This window comes from Akebia trifoliata, chromosome 12 (genome assembly GCF_017979445.1).
Source record: "Akebia trifoliata isolate Shusen 1 chromosome 12, ASM1797944v1, whole genome shotgun sequence".
In the NCBI taxonomy this organism is placed as follows: domain Eukaryota; kingdom Viridiplantae; phylum Streptophyta; class Magnoliopsida; order Ranunculales; family Lardizabalaceae; genus Akebia; species Akebia trifoliata.
The window spans coordinates 30,902,535-30,922,678 of record NC_141386.1 but is presented as its reverse complement, the minus strand read 5'-3'; the positions used below and the strand labels follow the sequence as shown (position 1 = coordinate 30,922,678).

Genomic DNA, 20,144 nt, shown 5'->3' with positions numbered 1-20,144 from the left:
AAGGGTAATTGACCCGTTATTATCATTTTTTGGATAAATAATATTAATCACCATAATCAACATTTTCATGAATTACGTGTTCAATTACAGGTATATTCTAGTTTTTTTTGTTTATGAATCTTGTTCACATATTGTTGTATATTATGGTTTTGTGTTCTGGTTATATGTTCTTGAAACAAGTAATAGAAAAACAGATTGTAGAAGATGAAGATTGGAAAGAATTTATTGATTTTTATGTAACTTGGGCATGGAGGAGCCGTTGTCCTTAAAACTAATTCCTCACCCTTTTGAATTGAATCTACACAGTAATTAATCTCAAGCGTTTGGTTTCCAAGATTCAATAGTCATTATTTTTGTTAACCGTGCACTCGAAAGTGGCAAATCTACAACGAACTTGATCAGAGCAGTTTTCTTGTACAAATAACATGAACAAATAAAAGAAGACAATAACACAGTTCAAAGAAAGCAATATGATTATAGAATAGGGATAGAGAAAGATATCAGAACTCATTTTTTGTGTATTTTAACACTAGAGTACAATCCCATTTTATAGACAGTATATCCAACGGTTTTAAAAATAATAATGGAGGTAGACGTTTGGGTCCTAATTGGCTAGTTTCTAAATAACCACATGCTCTAAATACATTAATGCTTCTCAATGAAACTTTGAATAAATGGATCCTCAAATAAGACCCAAACTCGAGCTTAACCCGGCACACATGTGTGTGTTATTGTGTGCGTGACATGCGCACGTCTGTGCATTAAGCTTTTTTGATGGATTTGCCCCAAACACGATAGACTGCAGTCCCACAGTGCCTTGAGTCCCCCATGTGGTCATGAGACCTACTATTCTATTTATTTGATGTGGGACTAAAATTTTGAAGAATTATCTCAACAACTCTCTGATTGATGCTATGTAGATTGAACAAATATTAGAATAAAACTTGAGTAAGTAGGATTCGTTTCACAGGGACAATTGTGATTCAAATGTTCATTCGTATTGAAATCAAAATAGATTTTTAAAACAGATTAGAAAATTGCTGCTAAGAAATAAAATAAAATTGAAATGAGAGCAAGAATAGAAATTGAAAACAATGTAAAAGGGGTTTAAAAAGATCAAATTAACCTTTGCAAGTCATCCTATTACTAAATAATTCACATTTTTAACTCAATCCACGTAACAAATCATTGTTCGTGGATTGAAAGATAAATTGATTAATCACTTAAATATAATTAGAAAAATAACAATTATTAATCATAAACTTAGAGGAAATTATCCAACTTATATTTCAAATTCATCACAAAGCATGATTAAGCTTGAACTCATTTAAGCAATAATCATTAAAATTAGAATTAGAGATACAAAGTGGATGATCACACCTTAAGAGCCTTCACAAGAATACATTTAAAGTAGAAATGATGGAATTAAAACAATAATATAAAGATGAAACTCGCTATGACGTCATTGACATCTTTAAGGAGAGTCTAGTCGATCATCACGAGGAACAAATTACAACAATAGTAAAACAAGAAAAACATGGTAAAGAAGAGAATGAGAAACGTCTATATTACAATTTGATTCCTTCTTAATGATCTTTCAATGGAGTTATAAGAAAATTTAAAGAACAAATATGAAAAAAAACACTCTTGAAATCTCACTTCTACAAGAATTCTTTTTTTCAAAAGAAAAATTACAAAAAAATTAGGAAGAAGAATAAGAACAAAAGACCCCTTTCTCTAGAGATTGAGGCTCTATTTATAGAGAAAAAAAGTGTGTAGAAGAGTCCAAAAGTAGCTTCCACTTTTCTTTGTATAAGAGGACAAAAGAGCAGAATATGAGTTAAGGATTAGAACATTCCAAAGTGGACTCAAATACTTTTGCTTTGAGATTTAGACTCCAAAATGCTGATTTTCTGCACAAGAAACACAAATAATCAAATTTATGAAATTATTTATGTATAATTAAGCCTAATTATCATCTAATAACATGCAATACGATATTTCGAGATTTATCATGATTATTACCTTAATATGGAGAAATATGGATAAAAATTAAGATAAATGTCCGAGAAACATGCATATAATTCAGTGTTTCGAGACACTCATCACTCTCAAAATAACAAAGCAAAAAAAATCTTTAATTTTCAATTTATACCCAAAAGAAAAAATCTATTTAACTTTAGATTTCACTAAATAATGAAATCTTTACACAACTATTACTCAAGAGATCTAGAGTTCAATTCTTACCCCCAACAAACACAATAATTAAAACTATGAATCCTACAAGACATGATCCTTGTCATCCTTTTTTGGAAGGATCTATCCCTTCCACTAATTAAAAGCACATGTCCTATAATTAATAATAATCTCACTTAGTAGGTTGGGCCATTTTGTACTCCACTTGTTAACCATTCCATTAACAATCTCTACACACTTGATCCGACAACACTAGTGCAATCCTGCTTCTTACATAATATATATCTTAAATACTTACTTTTTATTTCTTACCCATAGTTTGTTCTCGCACTCGTGGGGTCTAATAGATAATATTTTGGACCATTCGAGTACATTGAGATATTCTCAACATGAGGATCATCCTCATCGAAGAAGGATCAATACATTCTAACATTGCTACCTCTATTTTAAGAACTGTGATAATATGATGCTCCCTTTTGACTTAACGCCCCCATCACAGAACCGTAGATCATTTGCCTTGGGATACACAAGAAAAAGATTTATGATTTTGTATATCCCAAGGCAAATGATCTATGGTTCTGTGATGTGGGCATAAGCGGCGTCATATTATCAAGACTCATATGTTAATAATCTTAAATTCATGATTTAAATGAAAATTCTAAGTTCTTTAAATTTAAGTAAAATTTTAGTGAAATATGTGAGAATAAATTGAAATTTATGAAGATGGTCCTCAAAACATGAATGATTTATTGTACGGATTCTTTAAATTACCGTGCATGTGACCCCACAAAAATAACTCTAACAATATATTAACTTCAGTTATAACTTTGGATTAAAATGTGCTTTGTAGTTTAGGATGAACTCCATCAAAAATAACTGTAAGAGATGTTCTTTGAATCTTCACAAATATCTGTCATACACATCCACATTTAATTCCTAAAAGACAAATTAGTATCTGCCAGAGGCGTGTTGCTCTTTACTTGGTGCCTCAACTTATTCCCCTCTTAATATGATGGCTAAGATACTAACAAGTTCGATGTCTCCAGCAGTCACTCTTTTCTTTCAATTTGTTATAGAAGGAGAAATTACTTAAAAGGGACTCTGACGGAGAGATTCTTTTCTGAATAGTTCATATGTTTTGGGCGGTTTCTTAATAATCTATTTGGTAAATTTTTCTTTTCTTAATAACCCATTGACCTCATCTTATGTTTATAATATCTTTGAAATGCCTAAATTACTCTTTGTTATTTTCTTCACTTAATTAGATTTTTCAATGGTGATTTTGATCATTTCTAACAATCTGTGATCATGAATGATGACCGGAGATGATATTCTTTTAATTTTGAACATTTAAATATATTTTTTATTAATTTATTTCGATGTTTCATTAAAAAAAAAAATGAATAACAAAGTTAAGATTCTAAATTTCTTATGATTACATCGTAATTTTTTATTTGCAATTATGGTATATGCATTTTGGATATTTCGAGAAGATTTACCAAGTGTCGATGTCAAAAAACGAAGAATAAGAATAATAATAATAATAATAATGAAAAATTATGATTCACATTACAATGTCAAGTTTATCACTTTTTATTGTCTAGTTCAACTTTTTTATTGTTGAACTCACTACTTAATGTCAAGTTCACCCCTTTTTATTGTCTAGTTCAACATTTTAAAAGAAAAAATTCGTCGAACTTGATAATAATTAAAGTTTGAACTAGACAATAAAAAGTGATGAACTCAACATTGTACATGTGATTGGGATTTTTATTTTCTTTAATTTTTTTTCCTATTTGATACTGGGTAAATCTCCTAGAAATACTAAAAATACACAAATCCTAGTTGCAAATCAAAAATTACAATATAATTATAAATAAAAAAATTATAATCCCATTCTTCATTTTTTTTAATATAAATTATTGAAATAAATTAAAAAAAAATACGTCTAAATATTCAAAATTAATAGAATATCATTCTCCATTTATCATTTATGATCAAAGATCGTAAAAAAAAATGATCGCAATTGCGTTGAAAAATCTAACTAAGTGAAGAAGATGAGAAAATGATAGTTTGGATATTTCAAAGGCATTATACACATGAGATGAGGTCTAGGGACTGTGAAGAAAAGAAAATTTTACTAAATGAATTATGAAGAGACTGGCCAACACTTAGGGACTATTTAAAAAATATTCCTCTGCCAAGGTTCTTTAAGTAAATTTCCTCTTATAAAATCCGGGATTCATGCACGAGTCATGCCGGAGTGACCTCAATATTGTACCTCAGATCGCACATCTTAACATGAAAGTGTGTAGGAACCATACATGCTTAACGAGTCAAAAAGCATCTATAGTTCCACACACTTTCATGTCAAGATATGTGATGTGAGGTACGATAAACATCACTTCATCATTAGTCTTAATGTATATATATGTTCAAGTGATACAGGTTAAACAATAGGTCCACACACAATAAAGATGAGTTAATCCATAATTGACGTCATGGGCCCATTAAAACAATTGATCAAGAAATACTCGAAAAAGATAGCTCAATCCATAACTGCTGTCATGAGCCGATTAAAACAATTGATCAAGAAATACTCGATAGAGATAGCTCAATCCATAACTGCTGTCATGAGCCCATTAAAACAATGATCAAGAAATACATCCATAAACATTTTTCTTCTCTGGAAGTTCAGCTAGAACTTACAAAAATCTTTGGAGAGCAAGTGTTATACAGTTGGGATCATGTGGTTTTCGTATGAGTCATTCCATCATTATATACAACTTTAGGGAATTCAAAATGTTATTACAAATTGCCTTCCCAAATGAGTCGTGATTTTCTGATGCCCCCTCTGACATATGCCCCCTAACGTTGGCATGAGTTAGAATTATAGATTTTTTCCCTTGAGATACAAAACTGTACATCTCCATAAATATGTGCAGTTGTGTATCCCAAGAAAAAGAATTTATGATTTTAGCACATGTCACGTAGGGAGTGTATGAAGGCGTGTGTCAAAATGGGGCATCAGAAAATCATTATTCTAGAATTATCTTTGATTTTTTTTTAAAGTAGCCAAAATGATAAATGTCCCATGGAACTCCATTTATGTTACAAAAATACAAGCTTCATGATCTGTGAAGTAAAGAACATCAAATGTAAGGGTGAGATGAGAAGATATTCCTAGGGATTCACTAGGAAATAATCCCCAGGAAGTCAACATCAATCTATAATGCTCTAACCAGTAATTTTCCTCTCATCTCAGCCGTCCATTTTGATGCTCAAGTTGGACCCTCTTTAAAGGTTAGAACAGTCCTTTTTATTATACATAGTAGATACACTGGATCAACTCGTTTACATTTTAGACCAACTAACATGAGATATTTACATACTTTTGGATAAATGCTCCTATTCACCTTCCTTGCTAATTAATGTGGCGCACCACAAATCATGGAACTCTTGTCTATAAATGGGTCCCTTTTCTTCCCTCATTCATCACCCTTTACACAAGACGCATAGTGAGACAGACATGGAAGGTTCATCTTTTCCCTCAACTCTTACAGCTCTCTTCATTCTACTTCTCTTCACTTCAGACATTCACCTATGTTCAGCTACAACACCCATCATCCCTAGAAAAAAAAACACTGAGTTCATTAGGGCTTCATGTGGCACAACGTTGTACCCGCGATTGTGCCTTAAATCCCTCTCAAGCTATGCAAGCTCAATTCAAAAAAGCCCAAGACTACTAGCCCAAACCGCCCTCTCCGTGACCCTTTCACATTCTCGCTCCATTTCGATCATGATGTCGAAGCTCTTAAGAAGCCGAGGAATGAAGCCTAGGGAAATAGGGGCGATGCGTGATTGCATTGAGAACATTAGTGACTCTATCGACGAGCTCAGGAATTCTATACAAGAGATGGATCATCTTAGAAAGCCCATTTTGGGGCTACAAATGAATGATATACAAACATGGGTGAGTGCAGCCTTGACAGATGAGGATACTTGTATGGATGGGTTCGCGTCGAAAGCCATGAATGGGAAGGTCAAGACCATGGTCCGAAGGCGTGTAGTGAAGGTTGCGCGGTTAACAAGTAATGCTTTGTCCTTGATCAATACCTTTGCTTCCATCGAGAACACCTTTCCCTGAATCCATCTTTGTTTCTATTGCTAGTTAAGATTGTACTAGTGAAGTTGCATCTTCTCTTTTTTTTTTTTTTTAGATGTAAGGATTTCATCATATATGTATACTATACTGGAGTTTTAAATCAATGTTTTAAGGGCCGATCAGATCTGATGATTAAATCGAAAACTTGTCCGATTGGTATAATTAAGGTCCACCCAATTATGCCAAGGCGTTCCTCGGATTCTCAATTATAAAAAACTTTAACTTTGGATATAGTAAAATGGAGGAACATAATTTATTTAGCCAACACCAAATATTTGAGATAAGGCATTATAGTTGTTGTACCAAAAAAAGGGTTGATTGTGATGTATCATATTATATTACATCATAGATCTAGTATGATTGCGATTCAATTTTGCTAATCAATTTGTATTTATTAAAGAATTTTAAATTATATTTATTACTTTAAAAAACAGTCACCTCTTTTATTATATAGTATCTTTATTACTTTAAAAATAATTGTTTTTTTTATTTTAAAAAAGTAATATTGTGCTATTATATTAAGATCTGATTGTTAAAGAATCTTCTCTATGGACCTAATATTGTTTTATATCCCAGAATATTATCTTCGAATTTTTTTTTTCCAAAAATTTTAATTTAAAATCTGTCTATAAAAACCTATGGTTCATATGGTTCCACTATCCACCTACCCCATTAAAATCTATGGCTCTTTCAAATGACCCCAATTTATTTTAACCGAACTGATTTTTTTTTTTTTTTTTATCAAGGATTTGTAAATCTGCCGAAGAAAGTTTGATTTGATTCAAATAGATGGGTTAATCGAATGAACCATCAGTTTTATGGGATTAATGGTTATACTGTTGAACCCAAGTAACAGATCTAAAAAACGAAGTTCGGAAAACTTTCAAGATAGAGAAGTTTTAAAAATTAAATGTGATTTTAATTAGAACGAAATTCTAATAGTTCAAAATTTAATGTTAATTTTTTATGAAGATAGGGCCAAAAGGGAAAGGAAATTTTGTACAAAAGGATTATCTAACTAGATGACTTAATTGGAAGCCTATTGAAAAGATTATGAAAAATCTATTTACTCTTTTGTAATTAAATAGAAAAATAAGAGAATTATCAAATGTTTCGCTTAAATATTTAAAATTCTTTTAGACATACGAACCAATTCAAGAAAATTGATTCCATTGTTTGATTGCACCTTTGAAAATTGGGGTCGGGTTTGGAAAACATCTCTACTCCCAAGATGAAAAATCACTTTGGGCGGGAAATGAATTTCAAGAAAAAGCATATTGTACATCTTACAATTGCACTTTTAGAGAAAATCATTTTTTCCACTTATTTCCATGAGCACGCGCAATAGCAGACCTACGCAGACATAATTTTGAGAGAGAAAGGCCATCGTTCTCACTCTTATCTCCATGGATGGTGGTCCCAAGAGGGGTCACAATACCCCCCCATGTTACAGGAGTTGGGGCACAATGACATTAGCGGTTTTATTAGGTGTCGGGACGGCCTTATCTTTCTCTCAATATTAGATGGTCATCTCTATTTGCACCAAAGTGATCCATCATTCCTTCTTGATTTTGTAATTAATTAGTTTTGTCGTTTGGATTATATTAGTCTTTATGAGAAGTCTGACTTTAAATAAGACATGGATATGCTTTGAAATGTCAATTTTGAGGGCCAAAACCAGATTTAATCCAAATCAAGGTTAATTGTTGACTGGTTTGGTCCAAGATTGAATTAAATTAATTATGTGTTTTGTTGTTTATCGAAAAAAGAAAAGTTTCCACCAATCTTTTTGTTTTCTCCTTAATTGGTTTTATTTAAAATTGTTTCTGAAAATCAAGAGTTCAGATCACTATGGACCTTGAATGGCTTGATTTTTGGATTATTTATTTATTTTTGTTATATGAAACATTTGATAGGATTAGCCTAAAATATTTACCAAGGTAATTTAAGGTATAACTCATCATAAATATCTCATAAAGAAAATTATCTACTTATCGAACTCTTTTAGACAATATTTTTGTTCTAAGTACTTCTAGCTCCTGCATCCAAACAGGTCCTAAGTGTCCATCGTCATTAAACGCTTCACAGATATGCCATCATTAAAAATATTTATAAAAAATTAATAATAAGGTTGTTGTTCTGTTGAAAATTAAAGAAAGATGTATATGTTCTTCGTTCTACTCCATCCATCAGTGAGAAGAAGAAGATAGAGATGAAAACATTTAGAATTAACTTCATCAAAAGACAGAATAGAGGAATAAGAAAGAAAGTGAGAAGAAGAAGATAGAGACGAAAACATTTAGAATGAAGAAGATAAGAAAGAAAGTGAGAAGAAGAAGATAGAGACGAAAACATTTAGAATTAACTTCATCAAAAGACAGAATAGAGGAATAAGAAAGAAAAATGTTTAGGGACTGTTGACGTCAAACGCCCTAAATCAAGTAAGAGACGAACAGGGTATTTGTTGTGTGAAAGCGTAACAAGAGTAAAGATAAAGACAAAACGAACACACAAGATATACGTAGTTCAACAAATTGTCTACGGCCACATAAAAGAGGTATAAAAATCCCTCTATCAGCGATAATGATTACAAATTCTTTGTCCACACCCGCAAGGAGCTTCAAAGAGCAAAAACATTAAGAAAATCCTACTCAAAAATACAATATATATACCCAAAAATTCGTCCAACACTTGTGTTGGCTCAGTTGAGTAGCCTGACGGGCCAAGGCCCAGAGCAAGAGGAAAAGGTCTCTTTTGAAACTGCCTTTGCCTCTTGAAGTCCAAGCCCAATAAAATACTAGGCATCTCACAATGGTATTTCCATGATTTACTCCATTCTTGCATAAGGAGCCATTCTTTTTAATTTATAAATTGTAAATAGGGGTATTTTGATCATTTAAGAATAAATAGTATTGTGGATCTAAGTCCAATAAAAGAGCATATCTGAGCAAATAATATTTTGAGAAATTGAACTAAATTTTATGCTAGAAAATGCAAATGCAAGGCATATTTGGGCTCTGTCCAATAAAAGAGCATATAGTGAAGGTGTACGTTATATATCCAAGCTTGAGATATAATGTTATTTATATATATATATATTATCATAATTGATCTAAACTAATCCAATAATTATCAAACGGATTCTAAGCAGATCTGGCTCATATAGAACCCAAATCCTAAGTTCTCTGATTGAAAAAGATCGGATTCTGGGTCTGATTCGATCCATTAACAGGGCTTTTTTGGATGTCATAGCCCAATCCAGAGAAAATGAGTGGTGGATGTTGCTGATATGAAATTCGCATGTGTTCACACGAGTGACTTAGGCCCATGTCTCTATTTAATTTGGACAGCCCAGTAAGTACATTGGACAGAATATTGGGCCCACCTTTCCCTCTTATATGAGGATGTAAAAGAACCATGGATGTTTCAGTATGTACAATTTGCATGTCTTTTCACGTATGAGGTAGGCCCACATCCGTATTCAATTTGGATACATTTGGGAGAAGATTGGGCCCACCTTCCCCTCTTATGTGAGGATGTAAAAGAACCATACGTGGTAGCTTTACAGCCGATGCACTACTAACGACCCAAAACTCAAGGTGGATTGTATTGACACTCTGACCAAGAAAAAGACCACAATTACAGAACTACCACTGACATTTTGGGGTTTGAAGAATATCTGAGTTTGAGAACTGTTTTTCCCTAAATTGGGACCTTATCCCTTGTTATTTTGTCAAACATTTGACACTGTGATGAACTTCCTACCTTAACAAACATGAGGTCCACCACTAGCCAAAAATCAACTCATGGATATTTTTAATTTCCTTGTTTTCCAGTTCAATGATTTAGTGGTTAAAACTTACCCATCAAGTTGATTTATGGGTATTATTTTTTATAACTTTATTCGCTCAGGAGTATCCCCGCCTGTGGTGAGACTAATCTACCTAGAGGTGCACGCACCATCCCATCCTATCATGTGTTATGATGGGTAAGTAACCCCATTTTGTCGAGGGGCAAATAGAGATTCAAAGTTACAATCTGGAGAGCACACTCAATCGCTTCTTACCATCTCAACTGACCCTCAATGGGTTATGGGTATTATTAGTCTAGGAGTATCCCCACCTTTTGGTGAGACTAATCTACATGGGGCCGCACACACCATCCCATCCTGTCATGTGTTTCGACGGGTAAGTAGCCACATTTTTGTGGAGGGGTAAATAGAGATTCGAAATCATGACCTAAGGTGCACACCCAATGGCTTCTAACCATCTCAGTTTACCTCGAGTGGGTTATGGGCATTATTAGTCCACTAAGAAGTTAAAAAATGTTTATGGTTTGGCCCAAAAGTTTGCCAAATGACAATTACGTTATGATAATTATGATAATTATTCTCAATCCTATCTAAAGTCATTCTTCTAGTAATTCAAGTTTCTTCAAATCCAGTTCTATAATCTCAATTCATATGTTTTTTTAGGTCTAAGTAATAGACTAGAGTTTTTTCTTTTAATCGTCATCTCGCTCTTAGCATGAACAACAATCTCAATTGACATTTTCTTAGTTCCTCTTAGTAAATGCCCTTATACGTCAATCACGGTCTGTACGCGATTGACGTGGCAAATGCACGGAATCATAGGTCTTTTTCATCGAGATACACAGGATAAGATCTACAGTTCTATGCGCTTGCCACATCAACCACACATAGTCTGTGCATGTGTTAGCGCGTCATTTTATACCATCAGTCTTCCACATATTCATGTATTTTTAAGATTCTTGAACTAGATGGACCCCAAATTCAAGTATTTTCTCTTAAAGTTGCAATAACTCTCCCCAAATCATAGTTTTCCAAGATTGTTACAAATTCTTTCTTCACAGATTATTTATTTTATGATAATCAGTTAACCCTTCTTTGCAACGATTGACTGCAAATAAAAAAAAAACAAATAATTATTGTTCAATTACGTTGGATATAAAATATTTAATACCATTAAAATATTTCTTTAACTAAATGATTAAAAAACCCTTCATTTCCAATTTGATCATGAAGATTTTTATTTGTATATTATACCCATAAAAATCATGATACTCCTTGCTTCTTTCTTTTACTAGTTATTTTATTTTTTCACCACCATGCTATAAAATAATGTAAAAGAGACCAACAAGATTACTTATCATCGGGTATCATGTAGCTTAGTTGGTAAAGTTTTAGAGTAATGATACCACATACTTGTGTTCAAATCCCGTTAGAATCAAATTACGGAACTCATTAAAAAACAAGTTTACCAATTAAAAAAAATGCTTATCAAATGTAGGTGAATGATAGTATATAGGGGGTTGAATTCCCACCAACACCAAGTTACTACATCCATTAAAAATATACTAATTAAAAATAAATATTATTATTATTATTCAAGCCCCCTCAAACCATTCACAAGAATTAATCCCTACTTACCTGGTATGTGTGGTTTGTGGGGGTATTGCACGTGTTTTGGGTGAGATATGATGCTCTAAGGGATCAGTTGTCTCATCCCTGCCAGTCAGGCTTATAATACAAAACCCTTATCATAAAAAATTAAAATCAAAAAATTATTATTATTATATTTTATAAGAAAAGGAGGAATAAAAAAATAAAAAAAGAACGAAGTTACTTGTAAGTTTGAAAACATAGGGGAATCTCAAATATTCTCCAAAACATGGGGGTAATTTCTAAATCACCCATCTCTTTGGGGGCCAAGATGGATGTATTTTATCTTCATTTTCCAAATGAGCGAAAGCTAGGAGTGAGCAAAGCGAAGCCCCTCGTAGTTTCCATTATCCCTAAACACCAAACCACAAACACACAGCAAAAATGGCGACAGAGTCGATGAGAATATCGGCTTCAGGTTCATATTTCTGCAACTTTCATGGCTCTTCGTCACCAAGACCTCGTTCTCTCCCACCTAATCGTTTCCTTGGTCTTAATAACCTACGTCGCTCCTCTTCTATATCTGAATTGTTTGGTAATGTTCGCATCAGCTCGAAATCTTCGAAGGTCTCTGTTTTTCAGGAACAGAGGAGACGTATCTCAGTTGTTTGCATGGCTGGGGAAGGTTTGTTTTTTTTTTGCTTTCTTATTACTTGTTTCATTTCTTGGGCTTTTGAGTAATTTTGGAGGATACCCATTAATGAATTTTTTGTTGAATTTGAGCTTTATAATGGGTTTTAGAGTAATTTGGGAGGTGTCCATTAATGAATTTTAAGTTGAATTTGAGATTTCTAATGGATTTAGTATAGAGATTTTCGTTGGTTTATGTGAAAGCTTTATCTTCTTCTAATGTTTGAAGCCATTTGGAATCTTTTTGTAGATTATTTCTTTTACTTTCTCAAATAGTTCTTTTATATTGTACTTTATGGAATGATGCTTTGGATAAAATTATAGACAATTTGATTAATTTCTCAGATTGTGGTGCTTTATAGAATATGGTCAACAAATTCGTGCAAAACACAGACACACGCACACACACAGTAACTTACACTGCGTTTGGATAGAGCTTCTTGACGACTTCTGCTCTTGCGGGGAGCTAGCAAACGTTTGGATAGATTTTTGCTTTGACGTGGAGAGATTTTTTGCTCTTGCGGGAAGAGGTTTTTTGCTCTTTGTGGAGAAGCTTCAAAGACCTGCTCTTCCGCGGAGAGGTTTTTTGCTCTTGCGGGGAGTGATTGAGCTTTTGCTCTTGCACGGAGAGGTGTATCCACACAGGCCCTTAGTGATTTAATTTTCTTTGATAAGTATAAATGCATTAGAAAATTAAATTGGTCGAGGTGACCAACGAGAAATTCAAAGGTACATATCCACAAACCCAACACAAAGCACAACTACTAATACGAAAGACAATTAACCCACTCCCACCTAACTGAGCAATCTTCAAAAATCACACCTTTAAACTCATAAAAGAGTTTATAGCAATAAAGCAAACAGGCAAGATATAATAGTATCTTGCACCGAATGCTCCTTGCCCTCAAACACTGCAAATAAAGCAAAACCCAAAACTATCCAACACTCTAAAAAAGACCTTGAGGTATTGAGAAAGCACCCAAAACCCACAAACAAAGCCAAAAAGAGAGCCGAAATCCCCCATTCAACCCTACAATGTAGAAGAAACCCCATCCTCCTTAAAGAGAAAGAAAACATTAGGCAAGCAAAAACCCCTTAAAATCACACCTTTAAACTCATAAAAGAGTTTATACCAATAGAACAAAATACCCAGGCAAGATATAATTGTACCTTGCACCTAATGCTCCTTACCCTCAAACATCGCAAAGGGGTTAAGCTCCCCAAAATCCACTTTGAAGAGGAATAAAGCAAACCTCAAAACTATCCAACATTCAAACAAGGACCTCAAGGTATTGGGAAAGCACCCAAAACCCACGAACAAAGCCAAAAAAATTAGCCGAAATCTCCCATGCAACCCTACAATATAGAAGAATATGTTTCCCCGGCCTCCTTATAGAGAAAGAAAATATTAGGCAAGCAAAACCCCTTTAAAATCACACCTTTAAACTCATAAAAGAGTTTATACCAATAAAACAAAATACCCAGGCAAGATATAATAGTCTCTTGCACTGAACGATCCTTACCTTCAAACACCGCAAAGGGGTTAAGCTCCACGAAATCCACTTCGAAGAGGGATAAAGAAAAACCCAAAACTATCCAACACTCAAACAAGGACCTCGAGGTATTGGGAAAGCACCCAAAACCCCTGAACAAAACCAAAAAAAATGAGTTCAAATCTCTCATACAACCCTACAATGAAGAAGAATATGGTTCCCAACCTCAAGGTATTGGGAAAGCACCGAAAAACCCACGAACAAAGCCAAAAAAATGAGCCGAAATCTCCCATGCAACCCTACAATGTAGAAGAATATGGTTCCCCATCCTCCTTAAAGAGAAAGAAAACATAAGGCAAGCAAAAAACCCTTCTGATGATTTTGGGAGAATTGAGAACCATGTGTCTCGAACCAATTAGTGAACCAGGTAATTATGGTTTAAAACATAGGATGGATGCTTAGGAGCATATACTTTCAGTGTAATTGGCATTGCAACTGGTTACCCAACAGATCTGAAACGTTTTTGTCTGGGATTAGGTCCATCCTTCTGGTCTCCAATTGGGTCTGAGGGTCATGATATGCGAGTTTTCTACTCATCGTCCAGACCCTGAGTTTTAAAGGCCCCAATAGACCTAATTGACTTGGCCAGGCTATGTTGGTCCATCTTTCAGAATTGACTAATAATCAAGTTGGTTCTGGATGTATTGGCACACAACCCGAACCAGTCCTCTACTTATACGTAGTCGTTACTAATATTCACTTTAACCTTTTGTACCCTGAGAAATTGGAGAGTTTACTATTTAACCCATTGGAGAGTAGTGGGGGCACATGACTAGAATCTCCCTAGTAGTTTCTCTAGTCACTTTGCTGAAAGAAGGAGGGCGGTTACAGGACCCCCCAAGTTGGACTTTCTTCTATCTTACTTTGAAACTGATGTTTGAGGTTGTGGTTTCCAGTCCTGCTTTCCCTTACTAAGAATAAAGCTATATATAGAGGGTTGGGATCCATAGACTCGTGAACGTGAACTCATATGTTTGCACACAATCCCAACTGTGTAAATACTAAATCCAACTGTTGGCATTTATTTTTGAGATTCGCGTCATTTTCCTGGGATATTTTTTTTTATCCTGGCCCTTGGATTTCACATCTACACGGTCAGGATTGTGAGTGAACATATGAGTTCCCTTTCTATGTGTCTACCGATTCCAGCCCATATATATATTGCGAATAATGTAAAATTAAAGAGTCATGCTGGAGTGACCTCAAGCTGGAACCTCACATGAAACTCCTTGATATGAAAGTGGATATGAACCATAGATGCTTTTTCACTTGTATCTCGATGAAAATCATCTATGGTTCCCATACACTTTCACATCAAGAAGTGTGATATGAGGTTCCAGCCTGAGGTCACTTCAGCATTATTCAAAATTAAAATAGATTTTGAACTATGTAGATGATCATGTAGTACATGGTGTAATGTCCTGTGTTGCACCACATAATATGGGATATTGATTTCTGTATATCCTATACATATAAGAATATAGGATGTGCATATCACTAGTTTATATTTTCAATTACAAACTCTACTACAAAAGTGCTCATTGTATCTATAAGTTTGTATAAAATTATTTAAATATTGAAGGGATGTTATACTGAGTGCAGTGAAACATGCTTAGTGAGATCAATAACCATGGAATATATGCCTTTTTATGGCAACCAAATTCATTTTGGCCTAGAATGTAAAAGTTTAAGGTCAGAAATGTGCATATTTTAAAAGAAGTTGGATATGCATGCTAACCTTAGTTAGTGTCTATGTAAAATTGAAGACTTAAACTGCACACTGTTTATTATTGAAGAATGAAGACTTATATCAATTATTACAAAACATTTGACACAATTGAGATGTATTTATCCTTTGTTTCTTTACAGAGGGAAAGCGTGTGGTACCTTTAAAGGATTATCGTAATATTGGAATTATGGCTCACATAGATGCAGGAAAGACTACTACAACTGAACGAATTCTCTACTATACTGGAAGAAACTATAAGATAGGTGAAGTACATGAGGGAACGGCTACAATGGACTGGATGGAGCAGGAACAAGAACGGGGGATCACTATAACATCCGCTGCAACTACAACTTTTTGGGACAACCATCGGATTAACATCATCGATACTCCTGGCCATGTTGACTTCACACTTGAGGTGGAGCGTGCTCTCAGGGTCTTGGATGGTGCTATATGCTTGTTTGACAGTGTTGCCGGTGTCGAACCACAGTCCGAAACAGTATGGAGACAAGCCGATCGATATGGTGTCCCTAGAATTTGCTTTGTTAATAAAATGGATCGACTTGGTGCAAACTTCTTCCGAACAAGAGACATGATTGTCACAAACTTAGGAGCTAAACCCCTTGTGCTTCAAATACCAGTTGGAGCAGAAGATACTTTTCAAGGAGTTATCGATCTTGTGAAAATGAAAGCCATTCTCTGGTCAGGAGAGGAATTAGGTGCAAAATTTGTATACGATGATATTCCAGATGATCTTAAGGAGTTGGCTCAAGAGTACAGAACTCAAATGATAGAAACGATAATCGACTTAGATGACGTGGCTATGGAAAGTTACTTAGAAGGAGTTGAACCCGACGAGCAAACTATTAAGAAATTGGTTAGAAAGGGAACCATTTCGATCAGTTTTGTGCCAGTTTTGTGTGGCTCGGCATTTAAGAACAAGGGTGTTCAACCACTACTTGATGCAGTTGTAGATTATTTGCCTTCACCGCTTGAAGTTCCTCCAATGAGCGGGACTGACCCCGAGAATCCCGAAGTGACAATGGAAAGAGCCCCAAGTGATGATGAACCGTTTGCAGGACTTGCTTTCAAGATCATGAGTGACTCATTTGTGGGTTCCCTTACATTTGTTAGAGTATATGCAGGGAAACTTAGTGCCGGGTCTTACGTGCTCAATGCAAACAAAGGGAAGAAAGAGAGAATTGGGAGACTTTTAGAAATGCATGCTAATAGTAGAGAGGACGTTAAGGTAGCTTTAACGGGTGATATTGTTGCTCTAGCGGGTCTGAAAGATACAATCACGGGTGAAACACTATGTGACCCTGAGAAGCCTATTGTGCTTGAGCGGATGGACTTTCCTGATCCTGTTATTAAGGTTGCAATTGAACCCAAGACTAAAGCTGATGTCGATAAGATGGCGATTGGACTGATCAAGCTTGCTCAAGAAGACCCATCTTTCCACTTCTCTAGGGATGAAGAAGTCAACCAGACTGTTATTGAAGGAATGGGAGAGTTGCATCTTGAGATCATCGTCGATCGACTTAAGAGGGAATTCAAGGTTCTGTTTTTCCTAATAATTTTTCAATTTTTTACCTTGTTCAGTAATTGGGATTTAATACAAGAGCTTCTATTGCCACACCAAATTTTACCAACAGCGCCTCAAGATGTGTGCTAATTCTTGGTGATTTACATATGAATTGGGGTGGCGTTAGCAAAAGTTGATGTATCAATAGAATCCCCCCTTTTATACTTGCCTGTCTTATATACCTGTGACATTTTATCTTCCAAGATTTCTGAAACGTTTGTATATATGATGATTTCTTGTGGAAAACTAGACATTCTACAAAATGAGTTCTTTCTAATTTAATGTTTTCCTAAAAAAAGTCTCCTGAGATTTTTTGCAAGGTTTCAGTTAGTATAATTTAATGAATACAAGTTCAATTTTGGGAACTTCTATTTCCACACTAACTTTTACTAAGAGCACCCCAAGATGTGTGCTTATTCTTTGATTGTATCATATGAATTGGTGTGCTATTAGTAAAAGTTGGTGTGGCAATAGTATCTCTCTAAAAAATTTCTTTGTTGTACTATACTTTCCTCTACAAATTTTATCATTATTTTGTAGATGTCCCTCAAGAAAATTCCCAAGAACAAGTTCTATGACTGAAAGAGCCACTTTGATTTTCAGAGTATTCTTTCTTGTCTGATCCAGATAAGATGTCAAAAATAACCACTAATCCAAAATTGTATTACAACTTGGCTTTTTCTTGACACAGGTCGAAGCTAATGTGGGAGCACCCCAAGTGAACTACCGTGAAAGCATATCTAAAATCTCAGAAGTGAAGTATATCCACAAGAAACAGTCTGGTGGACAAGGGCAGTTTGCGGACATCACAGTAAGATTCGAGCCCATGGATCCGGGGAGTGGGTATGAATTCAAGAGTGCAATAAAAGGAGGTGCAGTGCCGAGAGAATATATCCCGGGAGTGATGAAAGGTTTGGAAGAATGCATGAGCAATGGTGTCCTAGCCGGCTATCCTGTTGTTGATGTTCGAGCTGTATTGGTTGATGGATCTTACCATGATGTTGACTCAAGCGTGTTGGCATTCCAGTTGGCTGCACGTGGAGCTTTCCGTGAAGGAATGAGGAAAGCTGGTCCGAGGATGCTTGAACCCATTATGAAAGTTGAAGTTGTCACGCCTGAAGAGCACTTGGGCGATGTCATTGGTGACCTCAACTCAAGGAGAGGTCAGATCAACAGCTTTGGCGACAAGCCCGGTGGCCTCAAGGTATGTAAATGTAAAAAAAGAAAAACTAGTTAGTTATAGGAGGATGACATCAATCAACCCAAACTTCATGATGGTGTAGATGGTTTTAATTCAGGAAACCACCGCATTTATCTTTTATGACCATAGATGTTGATTGTACCATCAATCTTAAGATAGGGTTGGCAATCTTAACACAACCTGCGAACACAACTCGAAAACAACACAAAATTAGTAGGTTAGGGTCAAATCTAATTGGGTTTGGGTCATAATAATGCCGACCCTTCTAACAAAATTAATTTAACAGGTTGTGTCTAAGTCAGGGATGTCAACCCACTCAACATCTTTTGACACATTTAATTATTGTGTCATTAATGTTTCGTTTTTAAATCATGAAATATAGGAGGTATCTTAAAGATCAATAATTATTTAAGGGTTCTGTAAATTACCCATTCTTATTAGAATTTCGTACAATTTTTTCATAATATTTTTTTTCCTTCAGATTTTATAAAATATGGAGGGTGTTTTAAGATATTTGTCAAATAATTAATAGTTAAGCATTTTGTTTGGGAAAAAGAAAACACTTTCCTTACTTAGTAAGGAAGTTTCCTGACTGCATTATCTTGTGGCATCCAAAAACATGATCCAATTCCACAGGGATGTAAAGGACAAAATTCAAAGAACTTAGGAAACTTTTTTGTGGTGGAAATATAACTTATTTTTTCCACTTAAGATTAGAATTTAACTGAACAAGTTACGTGGGTTAGGTTACTTATTGGTTAGGTTATTTAATAAATGTCTTGGGTTCAGATTTAAGTGTTCAACACAATTATTAAATGTGGTGGGTTTGAGTTGGGTAAAATTTCAAACTACCCTTACCTCAACACGACAACGACCAGACCCATTGTCAGCCCTAATCGTAGAGCTCCAACTTTCTATTTATGTAATTTCTTTGTGGGTAATGCAGGTTGTCGATTCCCTGGTACCTTTGGCAGAGATGTTTCAATACGTGAGCACACTCCGAGGGATGACTAAAGGGCGTGCATCCTACACAATGCAATTGGCGCAATTCGACGTCGTACCTCAACACATTCAGAACCAGCTCTCTACAAAAGACCAACCAGTTGCTGCTTAAGTTACTTAAATTCACAGTTGGGCTGCATCATCTGTATAGGGTAACATCAATTTTTGTTGCCATCTTGGCATTAAAGATCCAATGTACACTTGCTTTGTTTGTACCCCCCATTTCATATATTGGAAATGCAAACTACAATTTTAAGTGACAGATGAACTTATCATTCTTATTATTGCGAGATGAATCAATTTTTTTACTTAACCCATTTGATTCAGGTCAGTTTCCTAAATGAAAGATGTACAATATTGTTTGCCGTCTTGGACGAATCCTAGTTAGATTCTACTCTCTCCATGGACTTGTGATTTCATCAACAGTGGGCCTAGCTTGGTTAAATGCACAACTGGGGCTACACATCATTAATGAATTTGTAAACAATCTTTTAGGTTTTGTTACAATAATATCAATGTAGAATAATAAAAAAGCCATCCCTGCTGTTGCCATTACATGACCCCCCCCCCCCCCCCCCCCCCCCAAAAAAAAAAAAATTTAATAATAATAATAAAATAAAATAAA

At 34.9% G+C, this 20,144-nt stretch overlaps 1 protein-coding gene and 1 pseudogene across 1 annotated transcript; both read left to right on the top strand.

Moving 5' to 3' along the window:
- The first annotated feature begins 5,671 nt into the window (after positions 1 to 5,671).
- Positions 5,672 to 6,523, top strand: LOC147389472 (21 kDa protein pseudogene; annotated as a pseudogene).
- Positions 6,524 to 12,123: 5,600 nt separating this feature from the next.
- On the top strand, positions 12,124 to 19,845 carry SCO1 (Translation elongation factor EFG/EF2 protein). Its single transcript, XM_086417929.1, has 4 exons — positions 12,124 to 12,447; positions 15,875 to 17,289; positions 18,008 to 18,520; positions 19,464 to 19,845. Exons 1-4 carry the CDS (start codon positions 12,207 to 12,209, stop codon positions 19,629 to 19,631), a joined length of 2,337 nt encoding a protein of 778 aa, XP_086274055.1. The 5' UTR covers positions 12,124 to 12,206; the 3' UTR covers positions 19,632 to 19,845.
- The last annotated feature ends 299 nt before the right edge of the window (positions 19,846 to 20,144 follow it).

What these genes read in the sequence shown, in the direction of transcription:
- SCO1 (XM_086417929.1), top strand. Translation starts at nt 12,207, where the DNA reads ATGGCGACAGAGTCGATGAGAATATCGGCTTCAGGTTCATATTTCTGC. An exon ending in TGTTTGCATGGCTGGGGAAG is followed by an intron (nt 12,448 to 15,874) that starts GTTTGTTTTTTT and finishes GTTTCTTTACAG; the next exon opens with AGGGAAAGCGTGTGGTACCT. An exon ending in ACAAGCCCGGTGGCCTCAAG is followed by an intron (nt 18,521 to 19,463) that starts GTATGTAAATGT and finishes TGGGTAATGCAG; the next exon opens with GTTGTCGATTCCCTGGTACC.